Source organism: Protobothrops mucrosquamatus, unplaced genomic scaffold (genome assembly GCF_001527695.2).
Source record: "Protobothrops mucrosquamatus isolate PMUCROS unplaced genomic scaffold, P.Mucros_1.0 scaffold129, whole genome shotgun sequence".
Lineage (NCBI taxonomy): Eukaryota > Metazoa > Chordata > Lepidosauria > Squamata > Viperidae > Protobothrops > Protobothrops mucrosquamatus.
The window spans coordinates 831,625-850,189 of record NW_015386496.1 but is presented as its reverse complement, the minus strand read 5'-3'; the positions used below and the strand labels follow the sequence as shown (position 1 = coordinate 850,189).

The following is an 18,565-nucleotide window of genomic DNA, read 5'->3' as shown; positions in this document are numbered from 1 at the left end:
AGAATCTTTGGGTGATTACAACTGAGCCCTGGGAATCATTGACTCAGCAAATAACAAGCTGCTTAATCATTGCAATAGGCATCTTTTCTTAAAAAATGGTGGAGGTTTATTTCAAGCCACATCTGCACAACCTTGATTATCTATTAGTGTCCCTTTGAACAAGGTTGTGGTTTCCAAGATGGAAAGAGAGTTTTGGAATTGTAAAAACAAAGAACTTGAAAAGGAAACAGACTTGTGCCTGAGGTTTGTTTTATCCAGACCTGAGGCTAAGTTCAAATCTTTTCTGCAAATATTCAAGATCAGACCAAGCTAAGAATAATCCTTCCCCTGGTAACTCAATGAGAACGGAGAGAAGGAGTGGGAAAAAGAGAGAAGGAAATCGTAAAAATGTAAGAGGTGAGAGGAAGCAAGGTTTTGCTAATGGTTAGCTTTAGCTCTTTGTAGATGATCCGGGACAGAACGTTCTCTTCAACAAGAACAGGATTCAAGCTACCTGTAAATAAAAAATTATGGAATATGCCTTTCCTTATTGTAAACTAGGCCAATAAATGCATAAAATTTCTAGTTTTAAAATAATGAGGAGATAGAGAGGGTTCCCTCATCTCTGAGACCTCAAATATAAGAGAGGAAATACATTTTCCCCTTATCATGGAGAAGAAGGATATCCATTTTTGGATATCTTTTCAGATAGATTTTCTCTCAAGGAAAAGGGGCTCATTGTGCTTTGATGCCAACAACCACTAGCAAAAGATGAAGAGGGGAATTTGCAGTTCCCCCTTTGCCTTGACCCTTGCAAAAATTCAGTGCATATTAATGAAGAATGCTTTGGGAATTGGAACAGGAGGGGGAGTGCCCAAATATTCTAGTAACATGGAACTTTAATGAATCACAATAATTCATGGGTTAACTTTTGCTGGGCATAGGGAAAAAAAACATACATTGGATTTCAGCTGCCTAATATAAGAATTAGCAAGTCAGTTACCATCACTCTGTAAAATAGTACACTGTGTTTTATTGTAAACAGTAAGTATAGCCTAAAAGAATATTCCCTTAGATTTACAAACTTAATATTGATTTTCTATGTTGTTTATGATAAAGAAGGCTTGCCGAGATAATGTATCTCCCTTGGGAAGATAAAGTAAAATCCGTTTGTTTTCTTCGCTTCAGAAAGAAAAAAAATTCAAACCTTCAGACAACCATTGACTTTATTTATTTGATACTCAACCCAAACCTGTAGCGAAAATAAATATTTCCTGCGAAAATAAAAGGTCACGTCTGATAATGAACTTTGAATTATTTATCATAACTAGACACATCCTAACAAAAAGTTGATTGCATGTGTACAAAAGACACATGTTGATCCCTCCACTGCAGTAAGAGCTGATTTGCAACCGTTTACAGAAATATCGCTTCCATTTGGAAAACTGGGATCAGTCCGACAGTATTAAACTATTTATTAAACTAGTTTAAAAGGAAAACTGATTTACTCGCATTGTATTATAAAGGAATGATCAGAATTCAAGCAGTTTGTCCACATGGAGTTGGAAGGACAGGTTGTCAGGCATCCATTCCCCATCCCACGATCCAAAAGTATCTCCTAGCACCTTTTTGGTGGCTTCCAGAGCAGGCTGCAGGAAATTGAACTAAAATGTTAGTTTTATTTTGCATGCTGTAGTGGTGGCCATAGTGTCTCTGCAGCTCCCCAGAATGGGGCATTTTTCATGAGGGGTTAACGAGTAAAAGTATCTATTCCCGCACTAGAACAGATTTTAATAATGGCCCTTGACGTGGGCCTTTTAAAAAGCTGCAAACATAGATAGTTAATAGATTACATTACATGGCTTTTTGTTGACAGATTTACAAACATCTTTGTGAGTGCTTCATTTTGTTTGTTCACAGCACCAGGCTATCATTTACAAAGCTAAAAATAAGCATGTGTCTGCATGGTTTTATTAATGTGCAAGACAGTGTTCTCAACGGGTTTTGAGTTGATTATTTTCTAGCTGCGGGAAATTGTGGATTAATTCTTCACAATAATTTCAAGGTAGTATCGGTTTCCTCAAGGTGGTAGTTAATAAACCTGAGTCGTTTCCCCTCCCCTCACAATGTCTCCAGGCTGCCAGTGCCAGTTATTGCATTAGAGAGCAGGCATCACTTCTGCTTCAAATAATGTCAGTCCATCAAACTTTATTGCAGATCACTGATCCAGACTTCAAAAGAAAGTTATGTATATAGTACAAATTACAATGCAACTTGCATAACGAAAAAGTCCTGTAGTTGTGCATAGCCTATTTTGCTGTCAACAGTGTGCAGATTTAGAAGCTACAAATACAGACTTTGCAACTGCAACAGTTATCTTGGGATCTTTATCTGCCTAAAGAAATTGCGTATGAAATTCTATCCAAACTAGAAATGAGCTAAAGGTGTTAGTAGATCATTGTGGATGTCTTGGTACAAAAGGACAGGATCCCATGATTCAATGCTCCCATCCTAGCAGGGACAAAGCATTTCAGGAGAGGGACTTTTGTGGTTTTGCACTTCAGCACCGCTGATGGTAAATTATTAAATTTCAGTAGCATACAGATAGTCCTTGAGTTATGACTATAATTGAGACCATAATTTCAGTCATAAATCATGACGATCATAAAGTAGGTCATCACGTGAATAGACCTGATTTTATGATTTTTTTTTCTTTGTGTAGTGGTTGTTAAGCAAATGCAATGATTATAATGCGAATCCACAATCATTAATCAAAGTCGTTGAGGAGTGTGATGACTGATGTGGTTAGGACACTGGGTTGGAGATTAGCAAGCCTGCATCTGAAACCTGAGTGAGGATGCGTGGTGAGGTGAGCTCCCATCATTCGCTCCATTTTTTGCCGTCCCTAAGCCAACATCCCATTCTTGTGAGACGTAGCGAAGACAAGGTTTCCAAAAGATTGTGAGAATGGGGTGCCGGATTGCAGAAAGAATGGGATACCGGCAGTGGTGGGATTTAGCTGGTTCGCAACACTTCGGCAGAACCGGTAGCTAATTTTTTGTTGCCCAGGCCCAGAATGGACTTCCGGAAGCGGCATCCACACAGAGAACCGGTTGTTCACATATTTGAATCCCACCACTGGATACCGGGTTAAAGAATGGCGTGAAGCAGTGAAGATGAGCAGGGAAGAGCAGAGCATGTGAAGCTCAGGGTGGTGAAGGCAATTGGGGCTTTGCAGAATGATATGGAAACTCTGGCCATGATATGAGGCTGGAGGCAGCATTTCTCAATGGCAACGGTGGCACTGGGGCTAAAGCAGAGGACTGGGGGAAGAGGCAGCCAGCTGGAGACCCCAGGCCTCTACTTCAGCCCCAGACCCGGCACTGCCACCACCGCATACTAACGTGCAAAGTGGCAAAACAGCATAGATGGGGAGACAGGCAGGTGGGGAGAGTTACAGCAGCTTTGTAGTCATTTATACTGGCAGGCTGACAAGTGCCCTGTTTTTGATCACATGACTATGGGAGTACTGCAATGGCCTTAACTTTGGCCATGGATTGTAAGTCCATTTTTTCAGTGTTGTTTTAATTTTGAATGGACGCTGAATGAATGGTCGTAAATCCAGGACTATCTATAATTTGATCAAACAGGGCTCTTCTGATGTTGTTATACTTAGTGGTTTTTGCACTCATCCACTTCATTCAGCATGTGGTCTTTATCTATGTGCCAGATCTAAAACAAATCCTTCCAGTTCTCAAGGAAGAAAATAAAGGAAGTTGCATCAGCTGCCTATTATTTTCCCATTGTTTTGAAAAGAAAAAAAAATGGTTGGCCGGATTGTTCAGACACTTTATTCTAGCTAGAGCTGATCTCTCTCTTTTTAAATCAATAAATTCCATTTTACGTATTTTAGAGAGGCAAACCAATATTAGCAAATAATCTTATGTTACCTTACACAACATCAAAGATCACATTGAGTTCTATACTTTAAGAAGAAGCATGTGTCCTTATAGCAATTATACCGACCTTGTTAGCTGCAACAATTTTTAAACAAGAACTTTGATCCCAATACTTTCAGAAGGATAATTTGTCAAATCAGTGTTTTAGTAAACATAAACAGTCTTCCTTTTTCCCTTCCTATCATTTTTATCTTGTCTTGTTCCTTTTAGATTATAAGCCTTAGAATAAGCCACCGCGGGAAATCCTTTTTGAGCAAAACTGTAGGAAAAAGACGAGGCCAAGAATAAACAGGAAATTAAAAAGAATCTAGCCTCAGAAAGGTGTCTGGAGAAAAACAAAAGTTTGAAAGATGAGGAGAAGAGATCCATGCTGCAATGGACAGAGCAGCCTTGAATCCACAATTGCTACCCAAAAGAAGCTATTGAGATTGATCCTCACAGACCTGATGTTCTGCCATCCTGAGTTGAACACTGAAGTAAAATAAGGCAATAATAATAATAGTAATAATAGTAATAATAACAACAACAACAACAACAATAATAATAATAATAATAATAAATCTTTTAATTCCTCAAAATAATAAATCTTTTAATTCCACAATTTTATAATTTAAGACAAATTATACCATGGGTCTGTAGCCTTTTTGCCTTCAAGGATTATGTTAGGGGCGATCGTATAAATTGTAAGAGGGGCCAGCAAAAGTAAATATAATTTCATTTTCATTAAAACTAAATTAACTCTAGTATATATTAAAATGTTTCTTCACCCTATATTAAACAATTTGCTACTTCTGGCACACCAAAAAATATATCAGAAATAAGCTTTGTCACAGCTCTGATGGAAAAGAATAGAGATTCTGTTTTTATGGGGACCAAATAAACCAAATTAAGGAGATTCCTTGGTTCCCTACAGCTAAAACTAAAAAAAAATTAAGCTTAAGAAACAACTACATTTTTTTCTGTTCTCATAATTAAATAAAATTATTTGCTGCTAGAAATCTATTTATTTATTTGTACCCACCTTCATTATTTTTTAAAACAACTGAAGTTGGCAAACATATCAAACAAATCTTCCTCCTCCTCTTTTCCCCATAACAACAACTCTTTGAGATGAGTTGGCTGAGAGACAGAGAAATGTAGCTGGACTGTTTTCTCTGCTAGTATACTTTTATTTTATTGCTTTGTTGCTGATTTATCTTATTTCTGGGATGATGTGTATCTTCTGTTACTCCCCTTACATAGATTAATTATGTTTAAACCACCATAATGAAAGATGTATTATGTGAGAGCCTGGAAGCAACAGATGTTGTAATCAATAGGATACAATTTCCTAGTGAATATGCTAAGTATCGGAGTGCAGATTCCATTTGCTAAAGAATGCAATTTTAAAAAAGTCTCATCCTGCTTTTGTCTTATCTTATCTTCTCTGTTTCTTTCTTTCTATGTTTTTCACTTATTAGTTCTCTTTACTTTCCTTACTTTTCTCTTTCAAATTTTCTATTGTTTTTTTCCCCCAAAAAATTATTTTTGCTCTATTTTATAGAGCTGCTACTTTTCCCCCCTTATGTTCTAACACAGAGGTCCCCAACCTTAAGGGTACAAGGGACCGGTTATGTGGAGAGAGATTTATCTGTGGACCAGAGGGGGTGTGGTTTTGTGTGCTGCCTGCATCCTGCGGATGGGGCTTTCCTTGTTTGTGCGGATCGGTTGCTGGCATCCCACGGCCCAGTACTGGTCCACGGACCGGGGGTTGGGAACCCCCATTCTAACAAATGTAGCCTCTGCGGGTAGCCCCTGTTGGCCCTTGTCTGGACTTTGACGTTAAGCAGAGTTGGGTTGATAAGTGCTTAGATGGAGGGCCTGCAGAAATCTCAGGGCTGTGGGGCTAGATGAGAAAATTGTCCCCAAAGAAGGCCATGCCAATCCCTGATTTCCTATTGTCAAGAAAGCTGCAAGTGTACTGCATCCACTATATGTTATGCTTGACCAGAAGCAGATTTTACTTTTTATAATGGTAACCATGCTTCCAACTCTTCTAAAGGGAAGCATGTCCTTTTACCACGAAAGCACCTTTCATTTTTATTTTTTATTTTTCTGGTAACAAGGTTTTTAGCCTCACCTTTCAAATTCTTTGGCTGATTTTGGACACATTATTCTTGGTTTGGTGTGTATTTTGGTTTCATGCAGCAAAATGTTTTGGGCGAGTGTCCCCTCCTGTTTACCTCTCCTCATATTGACAGATTCTGTTAGCTTTAACGTTGTGCTCACTCTCAAGATCTCATCAATCATTCCTCGAAGGAACCTGCCTAGGTGCTATCTATCATCACTGGATTTAATTAAACCAGAGCCTGCCACATTTTTCATTTTTAATCTCTGATTGTGGATAAACCCTTCATGTTAGATTGCTTATTATCATTACCAGACCCTCTGGGATATTCAACTGTTGTGGCCTATGGGGCTGACCATGACTGTAGATTCCCCATTTGAAAATGGGCAGACCAAATTATTTATGTAGGTAGAATTGTGAAACCAAAGCCGCTGAGGACAGAAGAGCAGTTTGTGTTGCAGCGGCTATTTCCACAGGCACTGCTAGGCAGGCTGCTTTACTGAGCTCTTAAGGTGTTGAAGAGGATTTGTACAAGAGCTTTTCGGAAGAGCTGAACTGCTCAAAGGATTACAGCGCTCTCAACATGAATTAGACTTTGCAATAAAAACAATGCATGAATCTCCAATGAGCTGAGCTTGTATCCTTGACAACTTAAAACTACCTTTAAATAGGCCAAGTGCGCTGGAGAAGACAGGGAGGAGTGCAGAGCAGCAAAACCTCTCTTCATTCCCCTTTTCTAATTGGTGTTTCTTGGTAGGAGAGTCAGAGGTGATCTCTGAAGGTTTTACTGTTAGAAAACAGAAAAAGCTGACACCGTTTACATCAGAATAAAACAGGCCTAGAAACCCTGCTCCCAGGAAGGGCTGATCTAACACACTCACTAGTCTCTTCTTCCACTGAGGTTCATCATATTGTCATTTAATAGAATATTGTCATATTCGTGGATAGGTAGAGGCCAGAAAGCACAGAAACAGAGCGATGGATGCTTTTAGTAAATATGATTTACTCCAAAATGAACAGATTGAAGAAAATGTCTCACTTAGTTTCTATTTGTTTCACACAAGAAGTAAATGCCAACCTTAATCTGCCACTTAATGTACTAACAGGAGAGAGCTGCAGTCTATCAGAATGGGGTTGTGTTTTCCCAACTTGATGTCATCCAGAGAATAAGGGAAAGATGGGAGTTGTAGTTTATCTATCTGGAGGGTGCCTGTGTGGGAAAGTGTGCATAGTGTTCTGTGTTTTACTCCTCCTCCTCCTATTAATTATTGTTATCTTTATATGCCACTTTATATGCCAAGGAGGGGAGGAGTGGCATATAACAGGATTAAAAATACGTGTGAATTTAAGTTTTCTAACTGCTTCAACTTATAAGCAATGCCAGTGTTTCTGTATAGTGGTAATATGAAAGGGGTTAGGAAGGAATTACGTTAAAAGCTTGATTATGAGGTTCAAATTCTTTGAGGCCTTCCCAATATTTTGGAAACAGTTCTACATACAGAAATATCCCTGAATCACTGACAGTCCAGTTTGATTGGAAGGTTCCTACACAGAAATATAAGAGAGTCACTATGTGAGATGGGTGGCTATACAAATGTGTGAATGAATGAATGAATGAATGAATGAATGAGAGAGAAGGCTTAGCAGATGTCCTGCCCTCAAAGCTAAGCACTATTTGTCCTGGTTAGCAGATCATAGGCTAGAAGTTGGAAAAAAAAGTCTAAAAGAAGGCAGTGACAAATCACTTTGATACTGTTGACAAGAAAAGTACAGAGAAAGGTCTCTAAAGTTATTGGGAGTCATGAAGACTTTCCATTTTTAAAATTTCTGTCTTAGACATATTGATTTATATGATTTAATTTGATTACTTGAAAAGAATCTGTGAATTAAAGTCAGTCCGTGTTTTCAAAAATCTAATAAGGTTTGAAAAGCTATCCTTTATTTTAAAAGATGAATTTCCTGCCTTTAAATCCAGGTGCATACAAAATTGTCATGCTTATTCAGTTTTATTTTAAAGAAAGCCAGAGCCAACTTTTCAGTCTGCTTCCAATTGACAACATATCTATGTATACAGGATGTTCTCAGACTCTTAAATACCAAGTCCGAGAATCTAAGATTTGACACATGTTACCTTGATAAAAAGTGCCAAGTGATGAAGTAAAATGCTATTGCTTATTCTTCTGGTGTCAGATATGAAAGGATTTGAATGGGTGCTGTGTGTTCCAATGGATTCTATACAGAATATCTGAAAATTAGAAAATTCTGCTCTACATAGCTGTCCTTTAACATCAGATTAGCTCTCTGAAAGGATATTGGCAGGTCATTATTATGCTTTCAGGGAAAGTCAAAGAAAATGTCCTGTGTTTTTTTTTTGTCTGTTTTAGGATTTAAACTTATTGGGTACCTTTGGGAGACACTCTCTCAGCCCTGCTTATCTCATAAAGTTGTGCTGTGGAGAAAATATGAAGGATGAATACTTCATACACTACCTGAACCCATGCAGGAGAGATGGGATGTAAATCTAATGAATAAATAAACTGATGGAAAACGTTGGCTGCATATATTCAAATATAAAGATCTTTACTGACTATTTTATGAGTTCTAAAGTGCTATTGAGATTATTCATATTAGAAGTGGTCATGTTTCTCTGGTGGTTTTAGATTTGGCTTTTTACAACATATGGAAAAGAAGCCATGAGATGCCATGTTTTATTTAATTGGAGGTGCTACAGCAAATAAAGGAGCTGCATTTTTCTTTCTCTGTGTCTTCAGTTGTTCACCTTTTTAAATATCTAGACAGCAGTATAAATTTTGCTAGACCGTAACAAAATTAGCTAAATTAATCTCAGGCATTTTTATTCATAAACTATTCTCTTGACTTTTAAAATTTGAGAAAAGCATAAAGGATTATAATGAAATAATGGAGGATTCTTTTGTTGTAGATCCTGATTTACACATTAAGTAACATTAAGGGCTGCAGAGCAGAGTGATAGCTTATTGCCATCTTTTATCATGAAACTTACATGAATAAGTGAAAATTACTTTTAATTCTATAAAGATGAAGAAAAACTGTATTTTTGAGGCAGGAACCTTTCAAGTGGGTGATTGTGTAATAGCATTGTTCATGGTGCAGTTATGCTTTAAGATACGGTGCAGAAGAAATATATGACATGCAAAATCATATGTATGTAGAAGGAGAACATTCCCAACTTTATTACAAATTGGCTTTGTCTCATTAGCCATTGAATTTCCTATAGCTTTGTATTTAATGCAGAGACTTACTAATACTTATCTGAAAAATGGTTGGAATTGTTTTCCAGTAGAGAAGAAGGTTATGCAGGGTTATGAGGTTGAGAACCCAATCTTCAAGTAGGTAAAGGAACTCCCTGACCTGTTTTTCTACTGTGCTGTTTGTTTGTAGCCTTTTGTCATTAAAGATATGCCCTTGACGATATTTGGCAAGCTTTCTTATTAATGAGAGAGGATTGAGCCAAGAACTTTCCTCTACCACAAATTTTGCTGTGAAATTGAAAAGTATCTAGAGTTCAACGTTCACCCCTTGTTTGAAGGTGCACAGTGTAAACTCCTCTCCCCCTTTCTGCCTAGAAATCTAAACAACCAATTCTCTTCTTTTTCCAATTTCAGAGTTGTAATTTCTCTCCTTCTCCCCATGTGTATCTCACAGATTGCCTGTAATGCTATACCTGCAGGAACCCAGGCAAATATCAAATATGTATCATGATCCAGGTGCAACCATCTGAAAAATTTGTAGAGTGCTCCTCCATGGTTCTCCTGTTTTCAGTATTTACCTCAGCCAGGATAAGCCATGGTCTATTGACATCACAGCCTTTACAATATGAGATAATATTACAAGAGCAATAATGCAAAAATTGCAAAGACCAGTAATATTGGTCTTCGATGTTGGTATTGAACTGTTGTAATGTAATATTTGTGATTCCCACTTGGACTACTGCAATACTCTACAGGGGCTGCCCTTGAGCATCTGGAAGCTTCAGCTGGTACAAAATGCAGCAATACAAACTGTAAATGGTGTCAGCTATTTGGCACATGGAACAATACTGCTTCAGGGGCTGCATTGGTTGCCAGTGTGTTTCCATGTACAGTTCAAGGTGTTAGTTGTCACCTTTAAAGCCTTTCATGGCTTGGGACTTGATTACCAGAGAGACCATTTTCTTCCAGTTGCTTTTACCCATCCAATCCATCCGCCAGGAGGTGTGTCTTCTCTGATTTAGGCCCTCCCCTCTGGACCATTTTCTCTCCAGAGATTAGGGCAGTGGTGGCGAACCTATGGCACGGGTGCCAGAGGTGGCACTCGGAGCCCTCTCTGTGACCACCCGTGCCGTTGCCCCAGCCCTGCTTCCCCCCGTGACCCCCTCTTCTCCAGCAGCCCCCCTGAAGGAGACCTGCCCTCGAGCGTGGCCCAGACGGAGCAGCGCAGCCAAGGACATGGCAGCCAGGCAGCGTAGACAAGACTCTGCCCTCACACCCCATCATGCAGTTGATGCTGCAGGGCGCGGGCAGCGGGTGTGGCTGCCATAGTGCTGCTGGGCTGCCTGGGCAATCTACGGCGGGCCCTGCAGGCGGTGAGTGGTCCTGTGGGCAGGCGGGGCAGGGGATGGAGGGGCAGAGTGGGGGCAGGGCAGGGGGTGGAGCAGGGGCGGGACCAGTTTTTGGGCACTCAGTCTCTAAAAGGTTCACCATCACTGGATTAGGGTTAGCTATACAAATTGAATGAATGAATGAATTGAATTGAAATGAAATGAAATAGTCATACCTACATTCGTATTTAGTTTTGATAGGGTGGGCTCCAAGATGGCAGGATTCCCCTGTCTCCCTTTTAATTTTTCCCCCATATATGTTGACAGTACTTACAAATTAAGACTTTGGTTCAGTGTTCATGAAGTCAGAGTAGATTGCCATATAACCATCTGTCTCTTATTAGGAAGCCCCCCCCCCGTACTTAATCAACAAAAATGGTGCAAACTTTTTCTACATTACCAGGTACATTTAACTCAATGTGCTCCAGAGAAAGTCTTGTGAAAGAAAAGGAGAAAGCATTTTGTGAAGATGCTTATGGAATAATACATTCTGCTTTCAGATAAGCTCTTTACTATTCTACTGGAAGGCCTGATTAATAGCTTCCAGGCTTACATGGCATCCCACCAAAAGCTGACCTGACCTTTCCTGTGTTGATTTGATATTTATTTCTAGAGTCAGTGATAACAATAGTAACAGAAGGAAGTGAGCAGCATGTTAGAAGGCAAAAAGATAGACATGTGCTTTTTTTCTTTGTTCCAAAGCCTGTTTGTACATGTGTACCTGGATTCTGTGCTCTCAGCTCAATGCAGCAACTGACTGATTTTCCAAGAATGATTTGGAACTGCATTATTTTTAGGTTTAATTTTGTTTAAGGTGTTGATATAATTTCATCGGCATTTTTCTTTAAGTGATTTTTGTTCAGAACCTATTTTTTTCATTGCCAGCAGATGGGCATAGAAATGTTTAGTGGTTACAACATATCTATTTGCTCTTTCTCACATGCACTCATATACACAAACACAAACACACACCCATGTCCTTCTCAACTAGGCTGGCACAGAAGCCACCAAGTCTGGATCCAAGGATGACTCAAAAAGTGGGCAGGCTTCAGAGCCCCCTTTCCCCCCCCCAAGCCTTTCCTTTGTTGAGTCTCATGTCTGGTAGTTGTTGATGGCACTGGGGCAGGCGTTTCCCATGTGCTCAGGCTCAATTTCTTTTGTTTGTTTTCGGTGACATTTTTTTTCGTTTCCTTAATGAGTTGGTTCCTTCTTAACTACTTCCGCTAAGGCAGTGGTGGGATTCAGCCAATTCGTACCACTTCGGCAGAACCAGTAGCTAATTTTTTGTTCCCCAGGCCCAGAATGGACTTCTGGAAGTGGCATCCACACAAAGAACCGATTGTTCACATATTTGAATCCCACCACTGCCCTAAGGGTTCCTTTCCTGGTCTTTGTCCATCCTGCTTATGTGCCTACTTCAGCTTTAGCCTAGTCTCACACTATCTGATCTAATTTGGAGACTCAGTAAATTATAAAGTACTCCAAAGATATAGGCCAATTTGTCTTGATGTCTGGAACTAGAACAAGAGTCAGAAAAATAGAACTCCATTTTCCTTTAATATGGCATGACGAAAAGTCCAGAAATAGTTGTCCTTTCTTTTGTTCTTCACCAGAATATTTCATTATACTATTGTATATGCCTGTGTTAGAGCTTTATATTATGAAAAAGCATGCCTAATTTCTTAGAAATGGGGCAGGTAGGGGGAATTATGATCCTTTAGAAATTGTTTTTTTGTTTAAAGTACTCATAAATCAAAATGGGACAATAAATCTAGATCAGGAAGTATTCTTATAAAAATACAAACCATTATATGGAGAAGGTTTTATTCAAAGAAAGGGATGATTGTAAAACTTGATGTTGGTCTTTCCTAAATGCAGTTGATTGTTGGAAGTTGAGATGGGTCTATAAAAGTTGATGTTACTGGTTACTAGGCTGGGTTAATTAGCTTTAAAAATACTGTCATACATCTATTCAAGAGTAGAGACTGAAAAATAGTGTGATGGAGGGAACCATTAAATAAAATATCTCTCTCAATCCTCAGTATGCTGTGATTGATGAAACCAATAGTGGCTGAAATGTAAGGACTTGAGGACAGATCTGTCTATAATCACCTTTTCTACACATTATCTGAGCTTGCTCTTCCCTCTTCTCTCTCTGTGTATGAAAACATCTGCTGTATCCCTTTGCAATGCAGTGCAGTTCTGAAAAAAAATCAGGAATAGAGTTTCATGGAAATACAAAATTAGAACAGAGATCAGATGTGTCTGCCTTGCACAGACTAAATTAAAAATTAATCTGTATTACCCTGCTCTATGTAATGTTTTATGTTTCAGCAGATTCCGATGCAGATCCTGACTATAAACATCACTCTAAGTACTACCAATTACAGAAAACTAAATGCCTTTTGTCCCAGTGTAAAAAATTGTACTACATTTTAGATTTGTTGCAAAAAGTATAGCCCTACTATTATTATAATGTTCAAAGCAAAGATAAAACATTCCTTCTAGTCAGTGTTGTCCTTGACCCACAAACAAACAAACGAACAGACAAACAAACTCATATGTAATGCCATTCCATCTGTCTATTCATGCTCTTTTGCTTTGTTCCACATAGGAAAGTATGAAAGATTGGCAAACATAGTTGTCAGTTAATTTCACATATCTTTCTCAGGTAATTTCATGACACACTCTGTGGTTAGCAGCACTGGAAAAGGATGATATGCTAGAGAGTCACTCTGACAAGCAGAGAAACCTAAGCTGCAAAAATTATAATCAATTGTTCATATGTGTAATGACTATTAATATGATGTTCCATCTATTCCTTGAGGGTTTAAAAAAAATCTAACTAAAGAAATTAGTTTTATGGTGTTTTTTTAAAGATTACTGTTTATCCTGGCATAAGCTTTCATAGACCATAACCTAGTTTATTGAATGCATAAAGTTCACAAAAGTTAATGTAATAATAAATGGATTAATCTTCAGTGTTCCACAATAGTCTTGTTTTTAATGCAAGAGATTGATCCAGTTACCCCTCTGGAAAGTATTTGCAGGTTTTGTGTAATTTCTGTACTCCTATTTCTATAGGACTTACGAAGCAATTTTGACATTCACATTGTCAACCTACTTTAGGAGTCTGATGCAAAAGGTTGACGTAGTGATCCTACCAAGACCTAAGCTTGAACAAAGGCTCCATTGTGCCATTAAGTCATCCAGCAGAATGGTTGAATTATCCCAGATGTTATCAACTTGTGACGCAATTCTCATTGACATTGGTGTTCCCAGATGCTTTTGTTTCCAGACATTGTTGACTGGTGCTGTACCTTGCCAGCTACCATTGTCTCTCTAAAGTTGTTTACCAGGATGGGTGCAATACTATAGTGAATGCAAAATTACTTGGCTTGTGTCAGTAGCTTAAATCATAGCAGATTATCTTCCCATGTCAAATTGCATTGGAAGGCAACTGAGGATGAATGGAGAGTAGAAAACAGAGGTTTGCACTGGAGGAAACATCAACATTCATTTATTTCTTTAAGGTATTTAAACATTTATATAAGTTCACACATTATGAAGATGAGGAATGTTTTAAGAGGGAAATGTTTTAGGTTTTATGTTCAATGGTCATTTTACATATATATTTGTGAATATTGCATGTTAAATATTTCTTCATTACTTTAGTAAGACTTATTAAAAGTCCTTTTCAGTTTCATCTTCTGAGCCTGTAAGGTATTGAGAGCTCTCCTAAAAATGATTTTTCTGTCTTACAAACTTTCTGCTGACATGATTTTCCCCTTGGATTATGGGATTTCAAATGATATGATTTCCCCTCCAAACCAATACCAATGCATAACTTGCTTGCCGTTTTCCTGGTTTTGAACTGTAGGTAGTCTTTGACTTACAACTGTTCGTTTAATGGCAATTCAAAGTTACAATGGCGCTGAAAAAAAGGGACGGCCATTTTTTTTCCATTTACAACAATTGCAGCATCCCCATTGTCACGGAATCAAAATTTGGACACTTGGCCATTGGCATGTATTTATTACACTTGCAGTGTCCCACTGGATCATGTGATCACTTTTTGTGACCTTCTGACAAGGCAAAGTCAATGGGGAAGCCAGATTCACTTTGTAACCATGTTACTAACTTAACACCTGCAGTGATTCACTTAACAATTTGGAGAGAGAGGTCGTAAAATGGGGACAATTTAGCAATGGAAATTTTTTTGCTCGTTTAGCAATGGAAATTTTGGGCTCAGTTGCAGTTGTAGGTTGATGACGACTACCTGTACAGATTCACCATTCTTTTCAGTATTTTTTTTCTAACTCGCTACTTGGTACTCCAGTGAATATGTCTCCTGAATAAATCATAGCACAGAAAGGAATATGGGTGAAAGGATGTATCTGGTTCCCCTCAAGCAGTTCAAACTTACCTAAAGAATTTGTAGAGTTGGCTGCACATGCATACCAAGCGCATGCCACATCTCTGCTCCTTCCCAAGGCCTTACATGGACAATGATTTTCATGTGTATTGGTATGCACAAAGGACCTCTGCATGATGGAAACCCTGTCCTACTTAGGTTTTTCTATGAACGTTGTACCTCTTAGTGTCCTTACAATAAGAAAGGATATTGCCATACTCCCCATGTGATAGCACGATTGCACCATGATTCCTTTCTGTACTATGATTTACTAAGGAAGTTTAGGCCCTGATACCTATCCATCAGAATATGCTATCTGAACCAACTACTGTATATATGTGCCAATCTCCCCAAATTAATTTCAGAAATTCAACAATTTAGAGCCAAAATAAATAGAAAAAGATTGATATGCTAAATCAGAGATTGGATTGCCAGCCCACTTTGTCCTGGCCTAGGAAGACCCTGATGTCAGCTCAAAAGGAATTGCTACCATGAAGCAGCTGCCTCTCAAAGCAGGCCTCAGATCAGATGCACACAGAGCCACTTTGTTCTCTGTCCAAAACACTTGTGACTGCAAGGGAAGGAAAACCAGATACGAAACCTTCATTGTTCACGGCTTTGTATTTTATTTTGATTCCCTGTATTTCTTGTGTATTCTTAGGGACAAGGGGATCTACTGAGGAACGCCAAAAATGAAGCCATAGAAAATATGAAGCAGATCCAGCTGGCTTGTTTATCATGTGGACTGAGCAAAAGTGGAAGTGGGAACTCGGATGCCAAGGCTAAGCGAGGTCCTGAGCCAATCGAAAAAAAAGAGACAAGCAGTGAGAATGCCAGGCTCTGAACAAAGCCAACGGTGTCATATATTTCAATAGTCCAAAATTATTTTTTTAACACGTTAAAAAAAAATGAGCGAAAGAAAGATCCCACTAGCATCCTCTACAGGGCATCAGAAGTATTAAAATTCTCATAGTGCCAGTGTTTTACTGCTGTCATTTGCCTAAATTTAAACTGTCTGGTAGTGACATTCTAATAATTTCCAGCTTTGTGTAGGTCTATTTGTTTGGGGAGATCCTTTAACATTTTTCCATGAATTACATTATTGCCCTTTTATACTTTGCTCTACCAGCTTTTGACAGTGCTTTTTTCAAATCTGTAATACAGGTTTTACCAGCAAAACAAACAGAAGACAGAAAAAGAGCTCAACCTTTTATTGGTATGAATTAATAATGGTTTCCTCAACATAGAAGAATAAATTATTAACTTTTTCATTAAATTAAGTTAATAAATTATTAAACACTTTCTCCTTTTTTTAATGGAAGTCAGTAGGATTTCTGATGTACATTCCATGGACTTTTGCTAATCACGATTTGAAATGCATTAATCTGATACCTATTAATGGAAGAAATTGGTCACTTTTTATTTCAGAAAGGTGGCTGGGGTTCAGTCTGAGCTCTACAAAATATGCTACAGCTCTGGACAAAATGATTCCAGGCTTTGGTTATGAATTGCAAGTTTATAGAATGGAACATAAAATACAAAGATAATTTAGCAAGGCTGAAATATTTCTCACTGCCATTAGCTGAACAAAGGCAATATACACAATTCATGTTTGTAAAAGATATCTTAATTTTGATTTTTCATTCATAGAGATAAATCTGCACAGGTCACGTGAGCAAAGATCCATCTCATGATTGATGCCAAAGCAGGCTCTTAATTTGCAAAAGTTCCTCCTCCAGCTTTCCTTACCAGGTAGAGCATATGGGATGGCAGCCTCTTGGTTCACTGTGAGACATGAAGTGTGAATTACAAGACCTTTGCACATTTTCTAAGCACCATCATGCAATTGTTGAACCTTTGTGCTTAGGTGTATGTAGTTTTTTCAACATTTGCCATGTTTCCTTGGTTACATTATTGTGAGAATACTTTCACATCTTTGTAGTATATATCATGAGAGACAATGCTAAGATAGGCACCTGATAGTCTTCTTTTATCAACTCCAGCAGAAATTAATGCAACCAAACTGAACTGATTAACATGGGATAAGCAGATTTAAACTGAGTAGGTGAATTGAAGCTGCCATTTGACTACTAAATAAATGCCACATGATCATATTTACCAAGTTTCTAAGCAGAGCTCCATGTGCATTGATGTACTGTAGTTATACAATATTTAACATTTATGTCACAAAGCTAAAAATAAGTCACATGGGTGATGCAGCATAGAGGAGTGAATTGCTAGCAGTGCTTCTAGTGAGTCAGGCACAGGGTGATCCCCATTGTTCCTTCCCGTTTGCCCAAATCTTATTTGTGTCACATCAGATTCATTATGTGTTTTGCCACAGGTTGGAAATGTGAAGCAACACAGAGAATAAGAGCTTAAAAAACTAAATGGCTATTATAAATTCTCAGCATGTTCCATAAAAAACATTTAAATGTTGAGAAGAAGAAAGTTGGGTTCTGCTGTTGTTTTCTTTGCCAGTAAAGCTGGAAGACAAGTGAAAATGCCTCCATGTTACCATTCTTCACAGTGCCTGGCTCAAATACTTTAGCGATGGTTGTGTATTTCAGATTTCTCTAGGCTTCAATATATATATATTTGCATTTCCTGAGTTAGAAGCAAGAGTTCTATGAATATAAGAGACTGTATTTATTTAAAGCAATTGCTTTTATTTTGAAAAGCTACCTTTTAATTAATTTGATTAGCAGATGTGCTGACTTTTCTCAATATAACAAAAAGCCAATTGTTAAAAGTTTGTCTAAAACTATTATATGCATTAAGTTATTTTTTTTCTGATTTCTTAACAACACTACAATGTTCATGTTGCACAATTCTGAAAGAGTAAAGATTTGGGGGGGGATGACCAATGTTTAAGATTGAGTTTATTTATTATTATTTTTATTTCAAAGACTTTATATAACCACCCATACTGTAACCACAACTCTGGCCAGTTTTCAAGACAATAAAAATTGTTAAAAAACAGTAAAAGGCTACTGCCCACTCAAATAACATTCATTTAGAATTAAACCTTCACTATCACATGAAACAATATAGCAGTCAGGTCCTTGACTTAGAATCATTCATTTAACAACTGTTCAAAGTTATCAATAAAGGAGAATATTTGTACTGATGATGTTACCTAGTTTGGGTCATGGAATATCTGCAAGAAAACAACCAAGCTCAGAGAGCACCAAGGACCCCTCATATTCAAAAGTATGAGGGTATTGAAAAAAATTCACACTTGCAGTTGTCACAGCCATCTCCATAGTGATGTGCTGACAACCAGTATGTATTAATGCAGCATCCCGAGATTACATGACCACCATGTGCAATCTTCACAGAGGACTTCTAATGAGCAAAGTCAATGGGGGAAGATGGATTCACTTAACAGCTATGTGATTTGCTTAAGGACCTCAGGAAAAAGGTCCTAAAATCAGATATGACTTCTTTTACGCCTGCATCGCTTAGCAACGAATGTTCTGCCTCCT

General features: G+C 38.2%; 1 protein-coding gene across 1 annotated transcript in view; it reads left to right on the top strand.

Moving 5' to 3' along the window:
- The window catches only part of PLCL1 (phospholipase C like 1 (inactive)), a 45,164-nt gene extending 29,226 nt beyond the window's left edge, over positions 1 to 15,938 (top strand). Inside the window, exon 5 of the mRNA XM_015813031.1 lies at positions 15,739 to 15,938. Within this exon, the coding sequence (XP_015668517.1) occupies positions 15,739 to 15,921 (183 nt within the window). The 3' untranslated portion in view covers positions 15,922 to 15,938. The remainder of the gene's footprint in view (positions 1 to 15,738) is intronic.
- Positions 15,939 to 18,565: the final 2,627 nt, after the last annotated feature.